This window comes from Echiichthys vipera (assembly GCF_963691815.1).
Source record: "Echiichthys vipera genome assembly, chromosome: X".
NCBI classification, from domain to species: Eukaryota; Metazoa; Chordata; class Actinopteri; order Perciformes; family Trachinidae; genus Echiichthys; species Echiichthys vipera.
Window position 1 is genome coordinate 26,486,148 of NC_139825.1, and position 20,193 is coordinate 26,506,340.

The following is a 20,193-nucleotide window of genomic DNA, read 5'->3' on the forward strand; positions in this document are numbered from 1 at the left end:
CAAAACTGAGAATATCTGAGGTGACCTGAGATTAACTGTCTCTGAAGTGTCTTCCTCTCATGAAACCACAGCGCATCCTCCGCTGACCTACTGCTGGAAATGTGCAATCCATTTACACTAGACCACATGTACGACAACCCCTCTCCTCCCTGCTTCTCCTTTCATATCTACACAGGCACACACACACACACACACACACACACACAGGCTTGCACACACACATCTGGCCGGGGGGTAAATTAACTAACATTCCCACAGAGGCTAATCTCCATGCCTCTACTGTGACAAGATAATAATAATAAAATAAGGGACAGCAGCTCCTCTGGCAGCTAAATATTTATCTACCTGCCACAGCCTGAGGGACTCACTATAACATTCAAAAATGCATGGATTTATGTATAATTGTTTAAAACTGTACTGTACCGTACTGATTATGAATTGTAATATTGTAATATTAGATTAGAGCAGGAATACGCTGCACAGTGCTCTGGCATCTTGTTCCTTCTGCTGCTCAACTCATAGGCTCAACGAGTCACTCATAGAACTTATCTGGTAGGATGACCGATCCAAGATGGCGGCCGCATTTCTCGCGGCCCAACGTTCGATGCGGCATCTACTCTTTATATGTCTATGTCTTCAACATCCAACTGTAGCAACTGTTGAGTTGAACAAGTCACAGAGAGAAATGTCTTCAGCTCAGACGGTGAGTGTTCAGTTAAAGTACTTTACTCTACGTGATGAACAACAACTGTTCCTGTAGCTGACGTTACTGCAGCGTAGCGTCTTAACTACGGAACCGCAAACGCTAAGTTAGCTAACATTAGTTTGGATGTAACGTAACTTAACGTCACCTATGACACTTTAACGGTAGTTGAATGTCTTGGGCACTGGTACTGATGTCATGGCAACAGCAGTTCGCCACTGTCTCGTCTTCGTCACCTTTTCCTTGTTGTTGAGGAAGAAGTAAATTAGCAAAAAGCAACAGAGGTGTGTCAGTGGTCCACGCCTACGTTACGTTAGCTCTGTGGCATGACGGGACTCACGATCATTTCACCAGCCTAACGTTTGTTGTTATGAATATATATCAGTTGAAATGTATTTGTCTCAATGTGCATGAATAAAGAAGTTGACCTCAACGTATTGTTCTCAGCAGGTTTGCGAATGTGTCTGGGAGTAATTTACAACATCACTAAGAAAGAATGTCCCAAGGGATTAAAGTTAAAGTTAGCTAACAGCTTTTAAAATGAAGTTACACAGCTGCTAAATGATGGCATATGGAAAGAAAACCATTAAAAATGAGCTTCAAAGTTTGAATTTGATGATCGTGTCAGGTGAGAAAAGCAACACTGTGGGCAGTTTTATGTTGAGTGAGTTAGTGGTTAATAAACTGCACCAAAAGAACTTCTAGGCAATAATTTTATATTTCTATACATTCTTTAAATGAATCATTGTGATGGTAATCATCTCGATAAAAATGATAAAATAGTTATTTGATGACATACACAGGTGTTGCTGTCAGGGGCTGTGACTGTCACTGGAGGCAAATATAAACCCACAATTATAATATGGAGAAAAGTTTAGCTACGTTTCATCTGGGCAGGTGTAATGATATAATAATAAACAGAGCAAAACATCACCTGCCGCACTACAAATGGACCAACAAGGTCCATGCATTCATATACACACACACACACACACACCCACACACACACACACACACACACATGGAGTCATAGGATGAAAAACAAACATCAAAATAAAATGTTTATCTGTACAAAAAACATTTAGTCATTAATGCATGGAAAACATAGTAGAGTAATTCATTAGGGGTCACCCACAAATTCAACAATTGTCCGTCTTTTTTACGTGATATTGAGCTGCAGTTATCGTTGGCATTGAACCTTAATTCTTCTTGCATATTTATCTCAGTTTTCAGACCCAAACCAACACAAACGTGTTTCTGTTCAGTCCAACCCTGGATTCCTGGAGCGATTAAGTGAAACTGCAGGAGGAACAGTTGTTGGTGTCGGACTGTTTTTTCTCTCGATCTATGTTCTCTTCACCAATGAGGTGAGAAGTGCAAAACAGTTGCATTCATACTTCTCACATCAAAGCCACATTGCACACTATTAAAGTCAAATTGTTGTGTTATGTTGCATGTGGATGTAACATCGTGCATGCTCCCTGTAACTGTTTCTGTTCTCAGGGACGGGCTCTGCAGACAGCATATTCCCTGGATGAGGGTCTTTCTCAAGTCGTGTCATTGGGACCTTCCTCCAGCCTCAACCTGCAGAACGACAACCGTTTAGTTCATCTGTCTGCACGGCTGCACACCTCACAGGTAGACTGCGCCATCTGTTGCCCTCCTTAACTCACACGTTGATAATGGCTTCAACGTTACTTATAAATCTCAAGCAAACAATGGGATCAGACTCAGCACTTTTCTTCTAATTAAGTTTATTATTTATGTACATCTGATCTCTCTCCAGTTTCATGACTGTATCCTGCACCCTTATTTTCTATTCTCAGCTAAAATCTGTAATTTATTTATCTACCAACATCGTAACGTTGTATAATGTGTATAGGGGAGTGTTGTTATTGTGTTTGTTTATCTGCCTTTGTTTGATTTAGAACCTCTAGTCAAAAAAACAAAACAAATCTCACCTGTATCTGCACTAAATAAATACATGTTGATCCAAGTTTCTGTGGACAAAATAAATCGATACAGTACAACTATGCACACAAACAAAACAGAAGAGGGGACAGGAAGTTACCTGGCACAGCAGCTGAAAAAAAATATTGTGTAACAAACCATCTGACTAGTCAGATTAGACTTGTCTAGATTTGTCTCTATACGATGTCAGAGTGGGACATTTAGTATTATATGTATTATATATATCCAGTTACTTAATGTGCTTTCATATGTGTGAAGACATGCAAAGAAAAATTGAAAAAAATAAAATAAAATGGCTGACTATGTTTGTTTTACTCTGTTGCTGATTTGACAGTTTTAATATGTGGCATGCAACCAGAAAAAAATGCTATGCTGCTCCGTTAAAGCAATAGCGCAATAATCATTTTACTTCAGGCTGATTAATCATCTGCACCTGTGTCTGTGTAGCCCCTCCATGACCCCAATTACAGAGTGGTGGTGCATGCGGTGAAACTGAAGAGACAGGTGGAGATGTATCAGTGGGTGGAGTACCATGAGAGCAAGTGAGTCTGTTGTCTGCATATGTCAACATTCAGGGTGGAGTCGGATGTGAAAAATGTTGGCTGGAATACGAAGCATTATTCATCTGAGGTGATCTGTAACTATGTGATTAATTACAGGGATTACCAAGAGAACGGTGAGACCAAAACTGAGACGACGTACAACTACAGTGAGTTGTTTCTGTCAGTATTCGGTAACAACATGGTGTGTTTGACTCTGGTTGACGCTGTATGAATTGTTTAGATTTGCAACGTGATTTTTTTTTTCTTTAGACACCGAGTGGAAACCAGAGCTGGTCAACAGTCGTAATTTCGATAAGGAAATCGGTCACCAGAACCCAAGGTATTAAAATGTTGTATTATTCTGCATTCGAAATAATATATTTGTGTTTGGTTAATCTGAAAGCTAATCTTTGAATCTTAGTGCCATGGCGGTCGAAGGTGTGACAGTCGTGGCTCCTGAAGTCAGAGTTGGACCTTTCAGTCTGTCTAAAGGTATCTTTACTGACATAAACACACTACATACAGAAGTTACACACATACTTTATTGTTTCTGTCACACTGTTTGGATTTTACTCATAATTAATCAATTGGTTGATCGGTCATCCTCAGGCCTGGTGGAGCAGATAAATAACTTCCAGACGCTGAGTCTGAGGGAGATTTCTGCCTTTAACTTGGACCCTTTTCTCAGCATTGACGACGATTATTTCTATCACACTCAAAACCCACGCAGGCCAGAGGTGAGCATCATGAAGCATACACTTCTGGGCTCTGAGCGGTTCTTATTTTACACCGGTTCCGATAATGAGCTCGGTTTCTATTTACATTTTTTTCATAAGGTTGGGGATGTGCGTGTGAGATTCTCTTTCGCTGGACTGAGTGGCGAGTCGTCTCCCTTCGGCCCGGCTCAAACTGTGAGTGCTTCAGATGAACAGTTACAATATTCATTTAATTCATGAACAATATCTAAAACCCAAACATGGTCAGTTCACTGCCACATAAGATAAAGAACAGCAGGATATCCTCACATTTGAGAAGTTAAGACTAAGCAGGGAACGTTTTAATGAATAACCGATGATCAAAAAAGTTGCCAATTAATTTTCTGACATTTGAATAATCGAATAATCAAACTATTTGTTCCTGCCCTGCACATACTGTCCTAAATTGTTAATTTTGTTCCCTGTGATGAATGCTTTTCAGGTCAGTATTGTGGCCATGCAGAGGGGGGAGCAGCTGATGCCCTTTAAGACCAAGTCAGGAGACCCTCTGGAGATCCTGTACCTGGAGGAGCTCTCTGCAGAGGTCAGTGTGGATTCTATTTAATTTCTTCAACACTGGTTTTTGTCCATTTAATAACTTCTTTGTGTGTTTATAATACTCGTACCCATATGCGTCAAGTTAACATATTTTCCACCTGGTCTTTGGTTCTGGTAGTTGATGCAGTTGTGTTTTCTGTAGGAGGTTTTCAAGAAAGAACAACAGTACAACAGTATGAAGACATGGGGACTCAGGGCTGCAGGCTGGGCCCTCATGTTCCTCAGTATTCAGCTGACCATGCGCATCATCCACACACTGGGTAAACAAACACTCACTGTTGTAAATCCACATCAGACATACAAGTCTTTTCCGCAGCTCTTGTTCATAATACACTCTGTTGTGTGTCTACAGTGGATTGGGTTCCTGTCCTCAGAGAGCTCGTGTCCGTGGGTCTGAAAATCTTCGCCCTGTGTGTCTCCTGCTCTCTGTCTCTCCTCACCATCGGAGTAGGTTGGCTTTTTTACCGACCACTCGTGGCCGCGGCGCTGGGAGCACTAGCGCTGCTCCCAGTGTTTCTAGCCCGCTCAGGACTTCCAGCCAAGAAGAACGAATGACTCGTAAAGTGATGATTATCACAAAGATTTCTGATGATTGGCTGGGGCTCTTCATCAGAGGAATGAGACGTTATTGTGCAGTCAGTTTTTCCACAGCAGGATTACAGACCACATAGGAACTGCTTTCTTTTTTAAACAGACTATGTTATGCAGTCTATGGTATAAATGGGTTTTCATCTTATAGTTATAATAACAGTAATATGTTTAATCCTAAATCAGTCAGTGTGGGTTTTTTGGGGGGTGGAGGGGCTTGAACATAATATATTTTTTTAAGTCACAGTGGGCATCACTTTATCACCATGGAGATATATTTATCCATAAAAATACATCACAGGTCAGCCAATGCTGATGGTATTTTGTCGCTCACAGTGAGCAACATAAGAATCGCTGTGGTCTCTTTTTGACCGTAAATATAACTGGTCAAAGACTTGTTGTTCCCCCTCTGTTGCCAGTTTATTGAACTAATGCAGTCTCACACAACAGCCCTGCAGTGGATTCTACCTTCATGAAGGTTTTGCTGAAATCATTTTTAGAAATGCTGATTCAACCTAATGGTCATTTTGGAGGGCTGTCGTTTGTGGTGCTGATGAAGTGTATTGTTTTACATTATTGCACTTATGTCAATTATTGTTTATTAGTCTGCATTAGTTTAAGCAAGGTTTGCCTAACAGCCAAAATATACGGGGTGCGTACGTGGCATGCCTGAAAGAGCGTGCACATTATATCCAATTGAAGCTGCTACACAGACCCTGGAAGCCTCTACTTTTTCTGTCAACTCAATATGCGCACAGTGAAGCTGTGGCCATAGTCTGTGCAGCAGGTAAACCCTACTGCGCCTACGGGATGTGGTACGTCCAAGCCCCGTGTGTTTTGGCTATGACAAACTGAGTGTATGTTCCTAATTTAAAACAGATTATTCTTCACGTATACTTTCTCTTCATCCACAACAGTTGCAGAAACATTGTGTTGCATTTTCAAAGTTTAACATTGCTTTTTTAAATAATATTGTTTTCATTTAGAAAATTATGAATGTCAAGGCTTCGTCTGGACAAAATTACCAAAGAACAGAATCTGCAATGTTTGCGTATTGTTTGTATGCATGTATGTTAAATAAAGCACTTATTTTGGAATTCAAGTCAAAACGGCCGGACAATTTGAGTATTAGCTCATCACAGAGATATCAGCCAATAATGAATGAAGAAAAATCGAGTGTCAGACTGAGCAGTAGTTTAGAAACGGTTTGTCCAGTTGTGTCCAGCTTGGTAAATATTTTTGATCAAGTAATGGTTATGTTGACAAAGATAAAAACAACTTTCAAATAGTAAAAAAAACACCTTAAAATCCCTGCAGGCTGTATTGTCGATAAAGATCGTCTGTATTAATCTACAGTGCCCTTGAGCTTGTACTGAAACTGACCAACCCTGAAATGCACGTGCAGTGACTTTGATGCATAATACGAGAGCCAAAGTCAAAATCGCTGTATGCTGAAAAGGTTTTATCCTTGGAAAAGTCTTTATTCTGCATCTCAGTGGGACTTTAACTCATTCAGTGTTCAAGTAAGTCGTGCAAGTTATCAAGATTCTTACAAAGTAATTTATTACACAAAACACTAAGTTTCCATTTGCGTTTTAACAAAATGAGTTTCCAGTCTCATATTGTGCATGTGATCATAATGCACATAGGATTAGTTTATGAAGCACACAAACAAATTCATCTTCATGTGTGCTCCTTGTTTGTTGAAATAATTAAAGGACTAGGGGTCACAGTGTAGAGGTACTTCACCCTAGTTGGCTGTGGAAACATTCCTCAGATCAGCAGGCAGGGCTTAAGCACTTAACTGTAGTTGGCAGGAATGACACAGCAGGTCCCCTGGCTGACCTCTTTGATTACATAGTACATGTTGATAAAGGAGGTTTCATTATGGCAAATTTACTCATGTTCAAGTACAAAAAAGTATTTTCCATAACCTCAATTGAATACTGACAGAACCTGACTACTTTTGCTTAAGACAAAAAAAGTAAAAGCATTACACCTTTAGTAAAAACTGGGGAAAACAGTCTTTTGTGTGGGTGTGTTTGGGGGTAGGTTTGACCTAATGCTCCTTCTTTTCCCCCTGTAGGATGCAGTCCTCGTGCCCCCGTTTACAGTAGGACACATTTACTGCTCTTCTTTCCCCGCCTGGCCTGTAGTGCAGCCCTGGTGGCCATCTCGAACACTTCCCTCACGCCATCCTTTGTTTTTGCAGAGCACTCCATGTATCCAAAGGCACTGATCCTGTTAGCCATGTCCCGCCCATCCTCAGGTTTCACAGGCTCCTTAAAATACAGATGAGAAGATCAGGGAAGGAAGGACAAGATATTGAACACAGGCACTCGACACTAGAAGACTGTTCATTGTTCATGTGTTTGTATTTTTTTTACCTGCTTCATTTTGGCAAGCTCTCGTCGGGTGTGCTCGTCGTTACGCAGGTCCTTTTTATTTCCCACCAGTATAATGGGAACATTAGGGCAGAAGTGTTTCACCTCAGGAGTCCACTTCTCAGGGATGTTCTCTAAGTGAGGACACGACAGGAACCATTGGTCAGAACACAGCTACATGGTGAATGTTGGTGAGATGAGTTTGTGTTCAGGGGTCAGCGAAAAAACTGCGGTGTGATACAATCACTGCAGGAGGAGTGTGCTATACTTCCCTATTTCCAACAAATGCTGTAACTATTTTGTCTGTGGCTTGTTCTTAACATGACATTATTGGAGCTATTTTTAAATCTCAAACTGGTCCATCTACTTTCCTCTCAGTATAATACCAGTTAATTGAAACCACATCTGAACAGTGTTTACTCTCTAAAATCAATATTTGCATAACCTTTGCGGGCAGATGAAATTTACATGTATAAGAGAAACATGGTGCCTCAAACATTAACATGCACCGTTAAGCTCTTAACTTACCAAGACTGTCAGGACTGTCGATGGAGAAGCACATGAGAATGACATCAGTGTCTGGATAGGAGAGCGGGCGCAGTCTGTCGTAGTCTTCTTGACCTGCTGTATCCCAGAGTGCTAACTCGACCTGCCATAGGAGTTAACATGTTATCAACCGCATGCAGCCAAACAAAGCTCAGAGCGCTTCAAGTCTATAGGTTTGAAGTATTAACAAACATAATGAATGTGTACCAGCCAATATATTTTCAGAAACACTGGCGTATTACACTGCTACGGATTTGGAGCACATAAAAACCACATCTCATTCCAATATTTTACATGAAACAACACATGCAGATAAAATAACTTTACCGAAGATACCATGCTCATAACAGTCACTGTCTGGGACTTTTACTTTCAAATCAAGACTGGGATACTGGTAATTAGTACACGATATGAACTGTTTCATGGCTGAAAATTATATTTTGCTCAAATGCTGTAAAGATACATACAACGGAATGCTGTCAAGGACTGATGTTAAGTGGTAATTCTAGCATAATAACACCTTTGTTTTCTCATTCACTACTCCCAATATAATTGGGGGTGTCATAATTTCAATTCTAGATAGAAAATTGATCGAAATGAGCTTTCAATTTATCTGGAACAAAAGCAGGATTGGCGATTACATTTGACCATATGGCCTTAGTGTGGCACATCCCCCCCCAAACACGTAGCATTTCCTTATTAAAGAACAATCTAAAAATGTAAATGACTGTTCTTTAGGAATAACACGTACGATCGGTTCATCTTTACGAATCAAGAATTAATAGTATAACAATGGCTGTCAGTGCTGAAATAGAAAAATGAATCGAATCGTGACACAATGAAATATAAAAGACTCATTAGTGTTTAAAATCTCATGTACTGCTCACTACTGTCTGCATCTTTTATGCTCTTGTTTTTATTTACCTTAATGTTGTGTTGCTTTTGCCCGACTGAGCTCTCTGTTAAACTGACCTCTGGGAACTCTGCTTTTGCTTTGATTTGTATGTCGAAGCACTTTCAAAACTCTTTTTAAAAGGTGCTAAATAAATAAAGTTATTATTATATAGTAAATTACAGAATCATCGTCATTTTGCAGGTGTTGTGCGACTGCAATTTTAGTGTCTGTAAAATCGGTCGCTTTGCATTTAGAAATTGTTAATAGAAATTCTGAGTGTGAAACTTAAAGAAAAAAAAGTAATGTTCATACCATTGACTACTACATAGTGCACAAGATCCCCACTCAAACTTCAAATAAAATGGTGGACAGTAAAAACAACAACAATATTCATTAAGCAAGAGTTATGTCTGACAGAGCTGGTTCATTTTTGTGATTTAAACTCACATCAGGAAACCACAATATTTAACAGTTTATCCAAAATTAGAACCTAACTCAAGTAACGGCTGATATCCAAATGTATACATGCTTTGTTGACACTCGTATCTTCAACAATCCTTTCATTACACTGTTGTAAGTTACATAATGCTAATTCTGGTCTGTGAGGGGAACAAAAAGGGTTTGTACCTGTTTGCTATCAACTTCAATGTCAGCTACGTAGTTCTCAAATACTGTGGGCACGTAGACCTCTGGAAACTGGTCCTTACTGAACACGATGAGCAGACAGGTCTTCCCACATGCTCCGTCTCCCACTATGACCAGCTTTTTCCTGATTGCTGCCATAGCTGCAGACAGGGGGACAGGAAACAAAGGTTACAACATGAGAACATTTTAGCCAAGCCAACAGGGGAGGTCAATTTTATTTTATTGTATTCAGGCATTATGTAACTTCTACCTCTGCGTCTGTGAGAAAGGATGAGCAGCCACAAACCTTCAGCTGTGTTGACACAACGCCAAGCCCGTATGAAACCAACACCCGAGGCTAACTATTGGCTTTCTGTGGCAACATCCCACTATTTACAGTCTGTCAGCCAGCTAAACCGTAGCTTTTTAAACAAGGAAGGACACGTGGACATCATATACACAGTTAGGAGCCCATGTCTCTTACAGGGTTCCTGCGGCCTTTTCCAAAGTCAAATTCAAGCACTTTTCAATTATTTCAAGGTGCATTTTCATGCATTTCCAGCTCCTTATAGCTGTGGTAAACTACACATTTGTGTACAGTACAATACTCAGTATTCAGTAAACTCATTATTGCACTTGTTCATCACATTAAATTAGATGTTATTGTCCTATAAACAACCAATAGAAGGATGACAAATGAAAGGAACTCGACTAATAGATGGACAGAAATATAATGGACTATTCTGATAATGTCAATCATCAAAAGTCATTTTTTTATTTAATAATGTCAGAAAATGCTGTTCTCTCTTTTATATCATATATTTGCCATCCCATACAACATAACATTTCACGCACATGATTCAAAATCCAAGCACGTTTCCAACCCTGAAAACGACACACTAACATTCAAGCGTTTTCAAGGATGTCCAGCTCCTGTATGAACTCTGCTCTAATGTTGATTTAGGCTTAAAAACAAAGTCACCCGAGGATCTGTTTTCCATGATGATGCATTTCCTGTGAGATGACCCAACCCGGGATCAAGCTTCACAAACTAATTACCACATCACCACTACAGCATTGGCTGAATTAACCTAAAAGAAACCGTGTTTACCAGCTGCTCCCAACTTACACTAGTGAATAACTGCGGTCTGACCTGAAGTTCAGAGAGTTGAGCTTCTGTTTACAGAAGACGATGGCTACTGTAGCTAACAGCTAGCTTAGCCGGATATGCGGTCACATTCTTTATGACATTATTCAGCGCTGGTGCTTCGATACCTGTGCGATATCTATTATATAATGCACACAGTGTCACTACAGTTTTCGTGGTTCCTTTCCAATGACTCACTAAATTATCGTTTTCCCTTTAGAGTAGCAAACCGGTAAAGCTAACTTAGCTACCCAGCCTTAGCTTAGCATAACGGAAGTCAAGGCGACTTCGGACCGTTAGCTGTTAGCTCGTTAGCTTCAGCAGAATATCGGATGGAAATATACATTACAAAACATGTATTTAAAACGATGCTATTGCCAGTAAAACGTACTGACAAGCAAGTGCAACTCGGCTCTGATTTTAAGTATACCGTGCTTACCTAGTTATTGGTTTAAAATCTGTCCAGTGGATTTAATGCAGTGCTTTGTCGCTCCTGACTGCTGCCGCTGCTGGAGGATTAACAGGAGGGAAGTGAGGGGGTGGGGACAGATAACAACACACACTGTACCAACACACCACACCATACCCACATGTTATTATTATTATTATTATTATTATTATTATTATTATGATAACAACACACACTGTACCAACACACCACACCATACCCACATGTTGTTATTATTATTATTATTATTATTATTATTATTATTATGATAACAACACACACTGTACCAACACACAACACCATACCCACATGTTATTATTATTATTATTATTATTATTATTATTATTATGATAACAACACACACTGTACCAACACACCACACCATACCCACATGTTATTATTATTATTATTATTATTATTATTATTATTATGATAACAACACACACTGTACCAACACACCACACCATACCCACATGTTGTTATTATTATTATTATTATTATTATTATTATTATTATTATTATTATTATTATTATTATTATGATAACAACACACACTGTACCAACACACAACACCATACCCACATGTTATTATTATTATTATTATTATTATTATTATTATTATTATTATGATAACAACACACACTGTACCAACACACAACACCATACCCACATGTTATTATTATTATTATTATTATTATTATTATTATTATTATTATGATAACAACACACACTGTACCAACACACAACACCATACCCACATGTTATTATTATTATTATTATTATTATTATTATTATTATTATTATTATTATTATGATAACAACACACACTGTACCAACACACAACACCATACCCACATGTTATTATTATTATTATTATTATTATGATAACAACACACACTGTACCAACACACAACACCATACCCACATGTTATTATTATTATTATTATTATTATTATTATGATAACAACACACACTGTACCAACACACAACACCATACCCACATGTTATTATTATTATTATTATTATTATTATTATTATTATTATTATTATTATTATTATGATAACAACACACACTGTACCAACACACAACACCATACCCACATGTTATTATTATTATTATTATTATTATTATTATTATTATTATTATTATGATAACAACACACACTGTACCAACACACAACACCATACCCACATGTTATTATTATTATTATTATTATTATTATTATTATTATTATTATTATTATTATTATGATAACAACACACACTGTACCAACACACAACACCATACCCACAAGTTATTATTATTATTATTATTATTATTATTATTATGATAACAACACACACTGTACCAACACACCACACCATACCCACATGTTATTATTATTATTATTATTATTATTATTATTATTATTATTATTATTATTATTATTATTATTATTATTATTATGATAACAACACACACTGTACCAACACACAACACCATACCCACATGTTATTATTATTATTATTATTAATTCAATTCAATTCAATTTTATTTATAGTGTCAAATCATAACCAAAGTTATCTCAGGACACTTTACAGAGTAGGTAAAGACCCAACAATTCCCTGGTAGAATACGGTGGCAACGAAAACCTTCCCTATAACAGGCAGGAACGTCGGACAGACCCAGCTCTGTGGAGGACGGCCATCTGTCTTGACCGGTTGGGGAGGAAGAAAAGGAGAGAGAAAGAGAGAAACACAAAGATAGACAAAAGACAGAGAGACTGACACACTTCCAGAGATGCAAGCAGCCAGCGAGTAACAGTAACTATAACAATATCTATAGTAATGTGAACATGACCCACATGTTATGGCAGTCTGCATAGCAGAACAGCAGGAACACGCACATCCAAGGTGACAGAACATGAAAATGAAAATAATTATGACAAAATGATGAGTAGGGGCAATAGCAGCTACGATACAGCAAGACATACCACTGATGGTGTTTTTATGGCTACAGATTTTATAATTTATAAAAGTAGTGACAGAATAAATGACTAATAGTTATTGAAGTAGCAGGAAGCGTCAGTAGGCACCACCACGATCAGCAGAGACCTGCACACAGGACCAGGGCAGCAGGCATCACCACCATCAGCAGGGACCAGCACACAGGACCACGGCAGCAAGCACCACCACGATCAGCAGAGACCAACAATCAGGTCCACAGCAGCAGGCCCTAACACCATCGGCAGAGACCTTCATACAGGACCACAGGACCACAGCAACAGGCATCACCACCATCAGCCGAGACGTGCGCGCAGGAACAGGGCAGCAGGCAGCACCCCCATCAGCAGGAACCTGATACACAGGACCAAGGCAGCAGGCACTACCACTGTCAGCAGAGACCTACACACAGGACCAGGGCAGCAGGCACCACCAGCACCAGCAGAGACTAGCACACAGGACCACGGCAGCAGGCACCACCCCCATCAGCAGGGGCCTGATATACAGGACCAAGGCAGCAGGCTCTACCAAAATCAGCAGTGACCCACAGGACTACGGCAGTAGGCACCACCACGATCAGCAGAGACCTCGGAGATGACAAAGCACAAACAACTCCGGGGAAGAAGTTGAATTAATAACATGCATTGATGAGACATGAATGACATAGAGAGGAGAGAATCTCAGAGTATTAGGAAAGGTAATATTTCCCCTTGCAGACTAGGCTTATAGCAGCATCATTAAACTGAACGGACGCAGCTTTAAGAATAACAACAGCAACACAGCTGAGAGCTCGTAAGCCCTAGCTGTAAGCTTTATCAAAAAGGAAAGTTTTAAGTTTACTCTTAAATATGGGGACAGTGTCTGCCTCCAGAATAACATTTGGGAGTTGGTTCCACAAGAGAGGAGCTTGGTAGCTGAAGGCTCTGCCTCCCCTTCTATTTTTGGAGACTCTAGGAACGACAAGTAGCCCTGCATTTTCTGAGCGCAGTGATCGACTTGGGTGATACGGTACTATGAGCTCTTTAAGATACGACGGGGCCAGACCAATAAGAGCTTTGTAGGTAAGGAGAAGGATTTTAAAGTCTATTCTAGATTTTACAGGTAGCCAGTGCAGAGAGGCGAATACAGGAGAAATATGTTCTCTTCGGTTTGTTTTAGTTAGTACACGAGCTGCAGCATTTTGTACCAACTGGAGACTCTTAGCAGACTTATTGGAGCAGCCTGATAATAAGGAATTGCAATAGTCCAGCCTAGAAGTAACAAATGCATGGACTAGTTTTTCTGCATCTTTCTGAGACATAATGTTCCTAATTTTTGCAATATTACGCAGGTGAAAATATGCAGTCCTTGTTGTTAGTTTAATGTGAGAATCGAAGGACATATCCTGATCAAAGATAACACCCAGATTCCTCACTGTGGTGCAGGAGGACAACACAACATCATCCAGAGTAACAATGTCTGTAGCTATTGAGTTTCGGAGGCCTTCAGGGCCAAGTACAATAACTTCAGTTTTATCTGAGTTTAACATCAGAAAATTGCAGGTCATCCAGCTTTTTATTTCCTTAATGCACATTTGAAGTTTATCTACCTGATGGGTTTCTTCTGGTTTGATCGACAAATATAATTGTGTATCATCAGCATAACAATGAAAGTTTATGGAGTGCTTCCTTATAATATTTCCTAAGGGAAGCATATATAAGGTGAAAAGAATCGGTCCAAGGACAGAACCCTGTGGGACTCTGTGACTAACTTTAGTGTGCATGGAGCATTTGTCGTTAACATGTACAAACTGAGATCTATCTGATAAATATGACTTAAACCAGCTCAGTGCGGTTCCTTTAATGCCGATCAGATGCTCTAGTCTGTGTAGCAGGATGTGATGGTCAATAGTGTCGAAGGCAGCACTAAGATCTAGTAAAACAAGTACAGAGACGAGTCCTTTGTCTGAAGCTATTAGAAGGTCGTTGGTAATTTTTATCAGTGCTGTCTCAGTGCTATGATTCACGCTAAATCCTGACTGGAAGTCCTCAAGTAACTCATTATTATGTAGAAAGTCGCACAACTGATTGGCAACTAATTTCTCGAGGATCTTAGAGAGAAAAGGAAGGTTACATATAGGTCTATAGTTGGCTAGAACCTCAGGATCGAGACTAAGCTTTTTCAGAAGAGGTTCAATTACAGCTACTTTAAAAGACTGTGGTACATAACCTGCTGATGAAGACATGTTAATCATATCTAATACAGGAGTGTCAACTAAAGGTAACACTTCTTTAAGTAACCTGGTTGGAATAGAGTCTAGGAGACAAGTAGAAGGTTTTGATGCTGAAATAGTAGAGGTTAATTTGTTAAGGTCGACCGGAGAAAAGCAGTCCAAAAATATATCAGGTCGTACAGTCGTTTCTAAGGTTCCTGGGTTTGATGAAAGATTGGTGCCAAGCGAGTTGATTTTGTCTCGAATAGTTATAATTTTGTCATTAAAGAAGGTCATGAAGTCGTTACTACTGAGGGTTATAGGAATACATGGCTCAATAGAGCTGTGGCTCTCTGTCAGCCTGGCTACAGTGCTGAAAAGAAATCTAGGATTGTTCTTATTCTCCTCTATTAAAGATGAGTAATATGCTGCTCTGGCATTACGGAGGGCCTTCCTATAGGTTTTAAGACTTTCATGTCAAATTAAGTGAGATTCCTCCAATTTAGTAGAGCGCCATTTACTTTCCAACTTTCGCGATATTTGTTTTTGTTCACGGGTTTGTGAGTTATACCACGGAGCTAACTTCCTCTGTTTTATTTTCTTCTTTTTTAACGGAGCAACAGAGTCGAGTGTTTATTATGATAACAACACACACTGTACCAACACACAACACCATACCCACATGTTATTATTATTATTATTATTATTATTATTATTATTATTATTATTATTATTATCACGTTATTATTATTATTATTATTATGATAACAACACACACTGTACCAACACGCAACACCATACCATACCATGTTATTATTATTATTATTATTATTATTATTATATTGATTATCATATTTAATGTTTTGTTGTTCTTATTAAAGTCATTATTATAAAAGTATTATAGATTCTATTATTATTATTATCATTAATATTATTAGTTTTATTAGCGGTTGCTGCATGGTTCATATGTTGCCTGCTTTAACACACACTGTTTATGTACAGATTTGTTTACTCTTACATGATTTTAGCTCCTATCTGCAGACTCAGCACAGCATGTTTTCTGGCCCATGTGAACTGTGAACTGTGTTTATTCCTGAAAATACTGTCGAGGCCCCAGGTTTGCTGTTTGATCATTGATTATTGGCAATTTGATGAAAGAAATATGCATAATATAAACATAATATACACCGTTTAAGTCCAAAAGTCCTTTTCACAGCAGACTTGAACAGGCGTCCATTCTTCCTACCTCCTTACTTCCGCCCCACGATTGGACTTCAACCGTCTTTGAACCCAGCCTTTTTTTTGATCTCAACTACACCTGTAAATCTTCGTTGCTGCATCTTGCACAGTTATTGGGTCAGGGTCGTAAAGTAGGGGCCCCTTTCCCAGCTTTCCACCCCCTACTTCAGGCTCCTTTGCTTGGATCACACCATTTTTTCACTCAGCCTTTATTTTACTTATTTAGTTATTTTATTTTACCTGTGACGTTTCTCGACGAAATCTGTCCGTATGTATAAACACTTAGCAAAATGCTCAAAACTGCCTCTGCTGTACGTCCTGCCACACTCGGTGTCTCCAGGACCACATTTTACCCTGATGACACACACATACTGGAAACGTGAATATAATACCAGTGTCACTGCCGCAGCTGGTAAGTGCATGCTTTATGAACCTAGTCGAGATTGTAAAGACACAAATGTTGTGATGATTAAATATGGACTGAAAAATGATTGAAGCGCTTCAGGCTGAGACAGACAGAGAGAGATAGCCCCTTCTCAGTTGGTGCAGTGGTGTATTAATAACTGCAGCTCTTACTCTAATCCTGATAAGAGGCTTTCTCAGCACTGAGAGATCCACCTCGTGGAAACCAAATCAGGCGTGTTTCCATGAAAACAGTGATACTAACACCTCACATTCATCTGTAAGTGGCCAGTCTTTCAACAGTGAAAAAAAGAGAAAACATTTCTGATTTCTCTGAAATCCACAGGCATGATCCTCTTCTGAGAACCAGTTTGTGAACAGATGCCCTTTAAAAGCAATAACAATAGTTTCTTTTTTTACACAAATAGCCTTTTATGTTCATGCCGGTAATGGTTTTGTAAGAATGTATTGGATTTTAGGAAAGGGATTCTGTGTTTTATTATATCTTTTAAAATAGCTCATCACCTCTGGCCCTCCAGTCGTCATGTAGTGTCAGTCTGACCTAACGCCATGACTCATCAACGTACCTCCACTGTTTAAATTCTTAGACATGCATCATTACAGTGACACTCTCGTCCCTCTGGCTCCAAACAAAACAATGACAAAAACACAACACAAAAGTGTTTAAAGGTTCCATATTGTGCTCATGTCCAGGTTCATACTTGTATTTTGGGTTTCTACTAGAACATGTTTACATGCTTTAATGTTAAAAAAAATGATGATTTTTCTCATACCGTCTCCAGTGGCGGCTGCTGGTCTTTCAAGGAGGGGAAGCTCATTTTTCTTTTTTTTATGTAAATTCTAGCCTTTGTTCCTTTTCAAGAAAATGATCTGTGACCTTGTCGTACCAACTAGGCGTCTTTTCCAGGGACTTGACCAGTGTCCTCTCAATGGCGGCAGAGCTAGGCTGCTTTAACGGCCTTGGCCCAGCTGGAGCTGCTGCGCCGGAGCTGCTGCGCCAGGCTACTGTGAAGTTTGACCGCCTGTGAGTGTTAGTGATCGTGACGGGGAGAAGCTCCGCAGCTGCCGCTGCTCGTTGGGGAAAGAAACCGCAGAGTTACAGAACAGAGTCTCCAAACACAACGCTAGTCATTTTTAACAAAGACAAAGTCTCTGGATCAGTTCAGAACAACAGAATGAAAAACTTGTGTGTCTCTGCACCGTCATTGCAGTCTGGGAATGACTGTAACAGCACTGCAGCAGCTCCCGACGGCTCGTTTAAAGACACAGTTTCTGAATACAGGCTGTGTGCATTTCTCTGTGGATTGCGCGTTTTGTTAATTTCACAGTATTTATAGAGCACCTCGACCTGATTTATGATCAACAGTTACATGGAAATCTCACTTTTATTATGGGGCCTCTAAGAGATTTAGCGCTGATCATAATATGCCCCAGAAAACATGAGATCCCTGCTGGCTTATGGTTCACCGGGTTCAATGATTTCACAAAGAGCGAATACATACTGCTACAGAAATCCTAAGATGTTATCTCTACTGGAACAACAAATCAGTAGATGTTTTTCTCACTGATTTATTATTGAATTTGGGCTGTCTTATGTAACAACAACTGGGACCCCTGGTCTTAAACATGCAAAAACACATGTGACTCTCTTCTTACCAGTAGGAAATTGGGAAAAATAAAAAACTCACACATTTTGGCATTGTAGAAATAAAATTAATTTAGTGAAAGAAATAGTGAAAAAACAGTAGCACTGTAGAAAGACTGAGCTCTTTCATTTCCATATTCTCCCTCTGGTGTCGTGCCTGGGGTGTCAAAATGTCATTGAGTGTGACCCTGACCCACGGTCCTTTCTCTGTGTCCTACACCAGAGGGACAGAGACAATCATATGTGGAAAGGGTAGCCCTGCAGGTAGCCTAGCAGAGGCTTTGGGAGTGGCAGTTGGTCGGGGCAGTCTGTATGTCTGTTGATGGTGAGGCGAGTCAGGTGCTGCAAAGACGGAAAGGCCTCTGGTTTGTGCAGGGGGTGCATCAGCTTCAGAGGCACTCCCTTGTCCTTCACCGTGTGCTTGGAAGGGTCAGGTTTTGTTTGGGGATGGATGTCATTAGACGCCTGGCCCTGCGGCGTGTGGCCCGAGGTCGTGTAGTGCTGTATGAGGCTGAGGACGTCTGGGAAGGACTGCAGGTGAGGCATGCGGCTTGGGGAAATGGAGTCCAGCCAGAAAGAGCCCCTGCTGTACTCTATGCGTACACTGGTGGGACCACAGCGGGTCTTCACTGACAGGGCCAGCATGTACTGAGGATGAGTGCTGTCCCGCACTAGAAACGTGCCTTCAGACTCTTTTAGGAGAGCTTCCCGAGCTTCACGTGCCGAGATGGAGCCCCAGTACCAGCCTGCGATCAGACAGATGGTTTGGATATCAGTTTTTATTTTTACATGAATGTAGTTTGGGTGAATGTGAATGGTGTAACTTCTGGTGGGGTTTGGTTTGATTATATCCACAATACCACCTTCAAAGCCATGCACAGTGCAACATCAGCCCTCCCCAGCATGTCTACCATATCAAATAAATATATCTTATATGAGATGCACTCAAAACAAAAAGTCAGGAGTAGTATTTCAATTAAATAAGGTGCAGAGTCAAAACCAGTGAGCCCGCTGGTGTACCTGAGGTCTGCAGGTACTGGAAGGTGGTGGTGATGCAGCAGAGGTCCTCTGCTGGGTCACAGGGTGGGGGAGAGGGATTTGAGCGGCATAAACCTCCCCGCTCCTCATGATGTAAAATGGTCATTGCCCGGGCAACCATTTCTGACAGACAGCAGCCCTGTTGATAACATTAGGCAACATGTTAGGGATTAAACAAAGATTTTTGTGCAAGCATACTGTATTCTGTTGCTCTCTCATGATTTTTAATTGCAGATGTTAATATATACTGTATATAATGATGTCTTGATTGCCTTTGTCCAAAATGAGTGAACAGGCACAAAACCTACCAACCACAAGTGGTGGAGGAAGTGCAGGTCGCTTTATTTAAAGCTGTAAACTTGAATTTTGGCATTTAAAGCAATGTTGGTGTCTGTGATTTTTCTCCATTGTATACACACAAAAAACAACAAGACTCCAGACTGCTGACTTTTGTTTTCACTCAAATACAAATTCAAATTAAACTGACTTGAAGTAAAGCAACACCACCTCCAG

General features: G+C 39.9%; 3 protein-coding genes across 4 annotated transcripts in view; 1 reads left to right on the plus strand and 2 right to left on the minus strand.

Moving 5' to 3' along the window:
- Positions 1-631: 631 nt before the first annotated feature.
- Positions 632-6,219, plus strand: tmem43 (transmembrane protein 43). 2 transcript variants are annotated; one of them, XM_083939651.1, is made up of 12 exons: positions 632-703; positions 1,930-2,070; positions 2,207-2,341; positions 3,122-3,216; positions 3,334-3,383; positions 3,487-3,556; positions 3,638-3,708; positions 3,826-3,953; positions 4,053-4,127; positions 4,414-4,515; positions 4,672-4,789; positions 4,882-6,219. In XM_083939651.1, the coding sequence occupies exons 1-12, from the start codon at positions 686-688 to the stop codon at positions 5,082-5,084; spliced, it is 1,206 nt and encodes a 401-aa protein (XP_083795777.1). In that variant the 5' UTR covers positions 632-685; the 3' UTR covers positions 5,085-6,219. The 2 variants fall into 2 exon arrangements, with proteins under 2 accessions (XP_083795777.1, XP_083795778.1); XM_083939652.1 differs by having other exon boundaries at positions 659-703; positions 1,969-2,070.
- A 435-nt stretch (positions 6,220-6,654) lies between these two features.
- Positions 6,655-11,245, minus strand: LOC310965967 (transforming protein RhoA). Its single transcript, XM_083939733.1, has 5 exons — positions 11,153-11,245; positions 9,570-9,727; positions 8,030-8,150; positions 7,505-7,635; positions 6,655-7,399 (listed from the first exon to the last, which is right to left on the minus strand). The coding sequence occupies exons 2-5, from the start codon at positions 9,723-9,725 to the stop codon at positions 7,226-7,228; spliced, it is 582 nt and encodes a 193-aa protein (XP_083795859.1). The 5' UTR covers positions 9,726-9,727; positions 11,153-11,245; the 3' UTR covers positions 6,655-7,225.
- Positions 11,246-18,705: 7,460 nt separating this feature from the next.
- The window catches only part of cishb (cytokine inducible SH2-containing protein b), a 1,998-nt gene continuing 510 nt past the window's right edge, over positions 18,706-20,193 (minus strand). Inside the window, exons 2-3 of the mRNA XM_083938760.1 lie at positions 19,663-19,819; positions 18,706-19,388 (exon numbers count right to left, since the gene is read on the minus strand). Of these exons, the coding sequence (XP_083794886.1) occupies positions 18,880-19,388; positions 19,663-19,801 (648 nt within the window). The 5' untranslated portion in view covers positions 19,802-19,819 and the 3' untranslated portion in view covers positions 18,706-18,879. The remainder of the gene's footprint in view (positions 19,389-19,662; positions 19,820-20,193) is intronic.

Bases quoted from the DNA above. Each gene is read 5' to 3' on its own strand.
- LOC310965967 (XM_083939733.1), bottom strand. From the start codon at position 9,725: ATGGCAGCAATCAGGAAAAAGCTGGTCATAGTGGGAGACGGAGCATGT. The intron at 7,636-8,029 runs GTAAGTTAAGAG...GTCCTCACTTAG, and splicing joins CGACAGTCCTGACAGTCTTG to AGAACATCCCTGAGAAGTGG. The intron at 7,400-7,504 runs GTAAAAAAAATA...CTGTATTTTAAG, and splicing joins AGCTTGCCAAAATGAAGCAG to GAGCCTGTGAAACCTGAGGA.
- tmem43 (XM_083939651.1), top strand. The intron at 2,342-3,121 runs GTAGACTGCGCC...GTGTCTGTGTAG, and splicing joins CACGGCTGCACACCTCACAG to CCCCTCCATGACCCCAATTA. The intron at 3,954-4,052 runs GTGAGCATCATG...TTTTTTCATAAG, and splicing joins AAAACCCACGCAGGCCAGAG to GTTGGGGATGTGCGTGTGAG.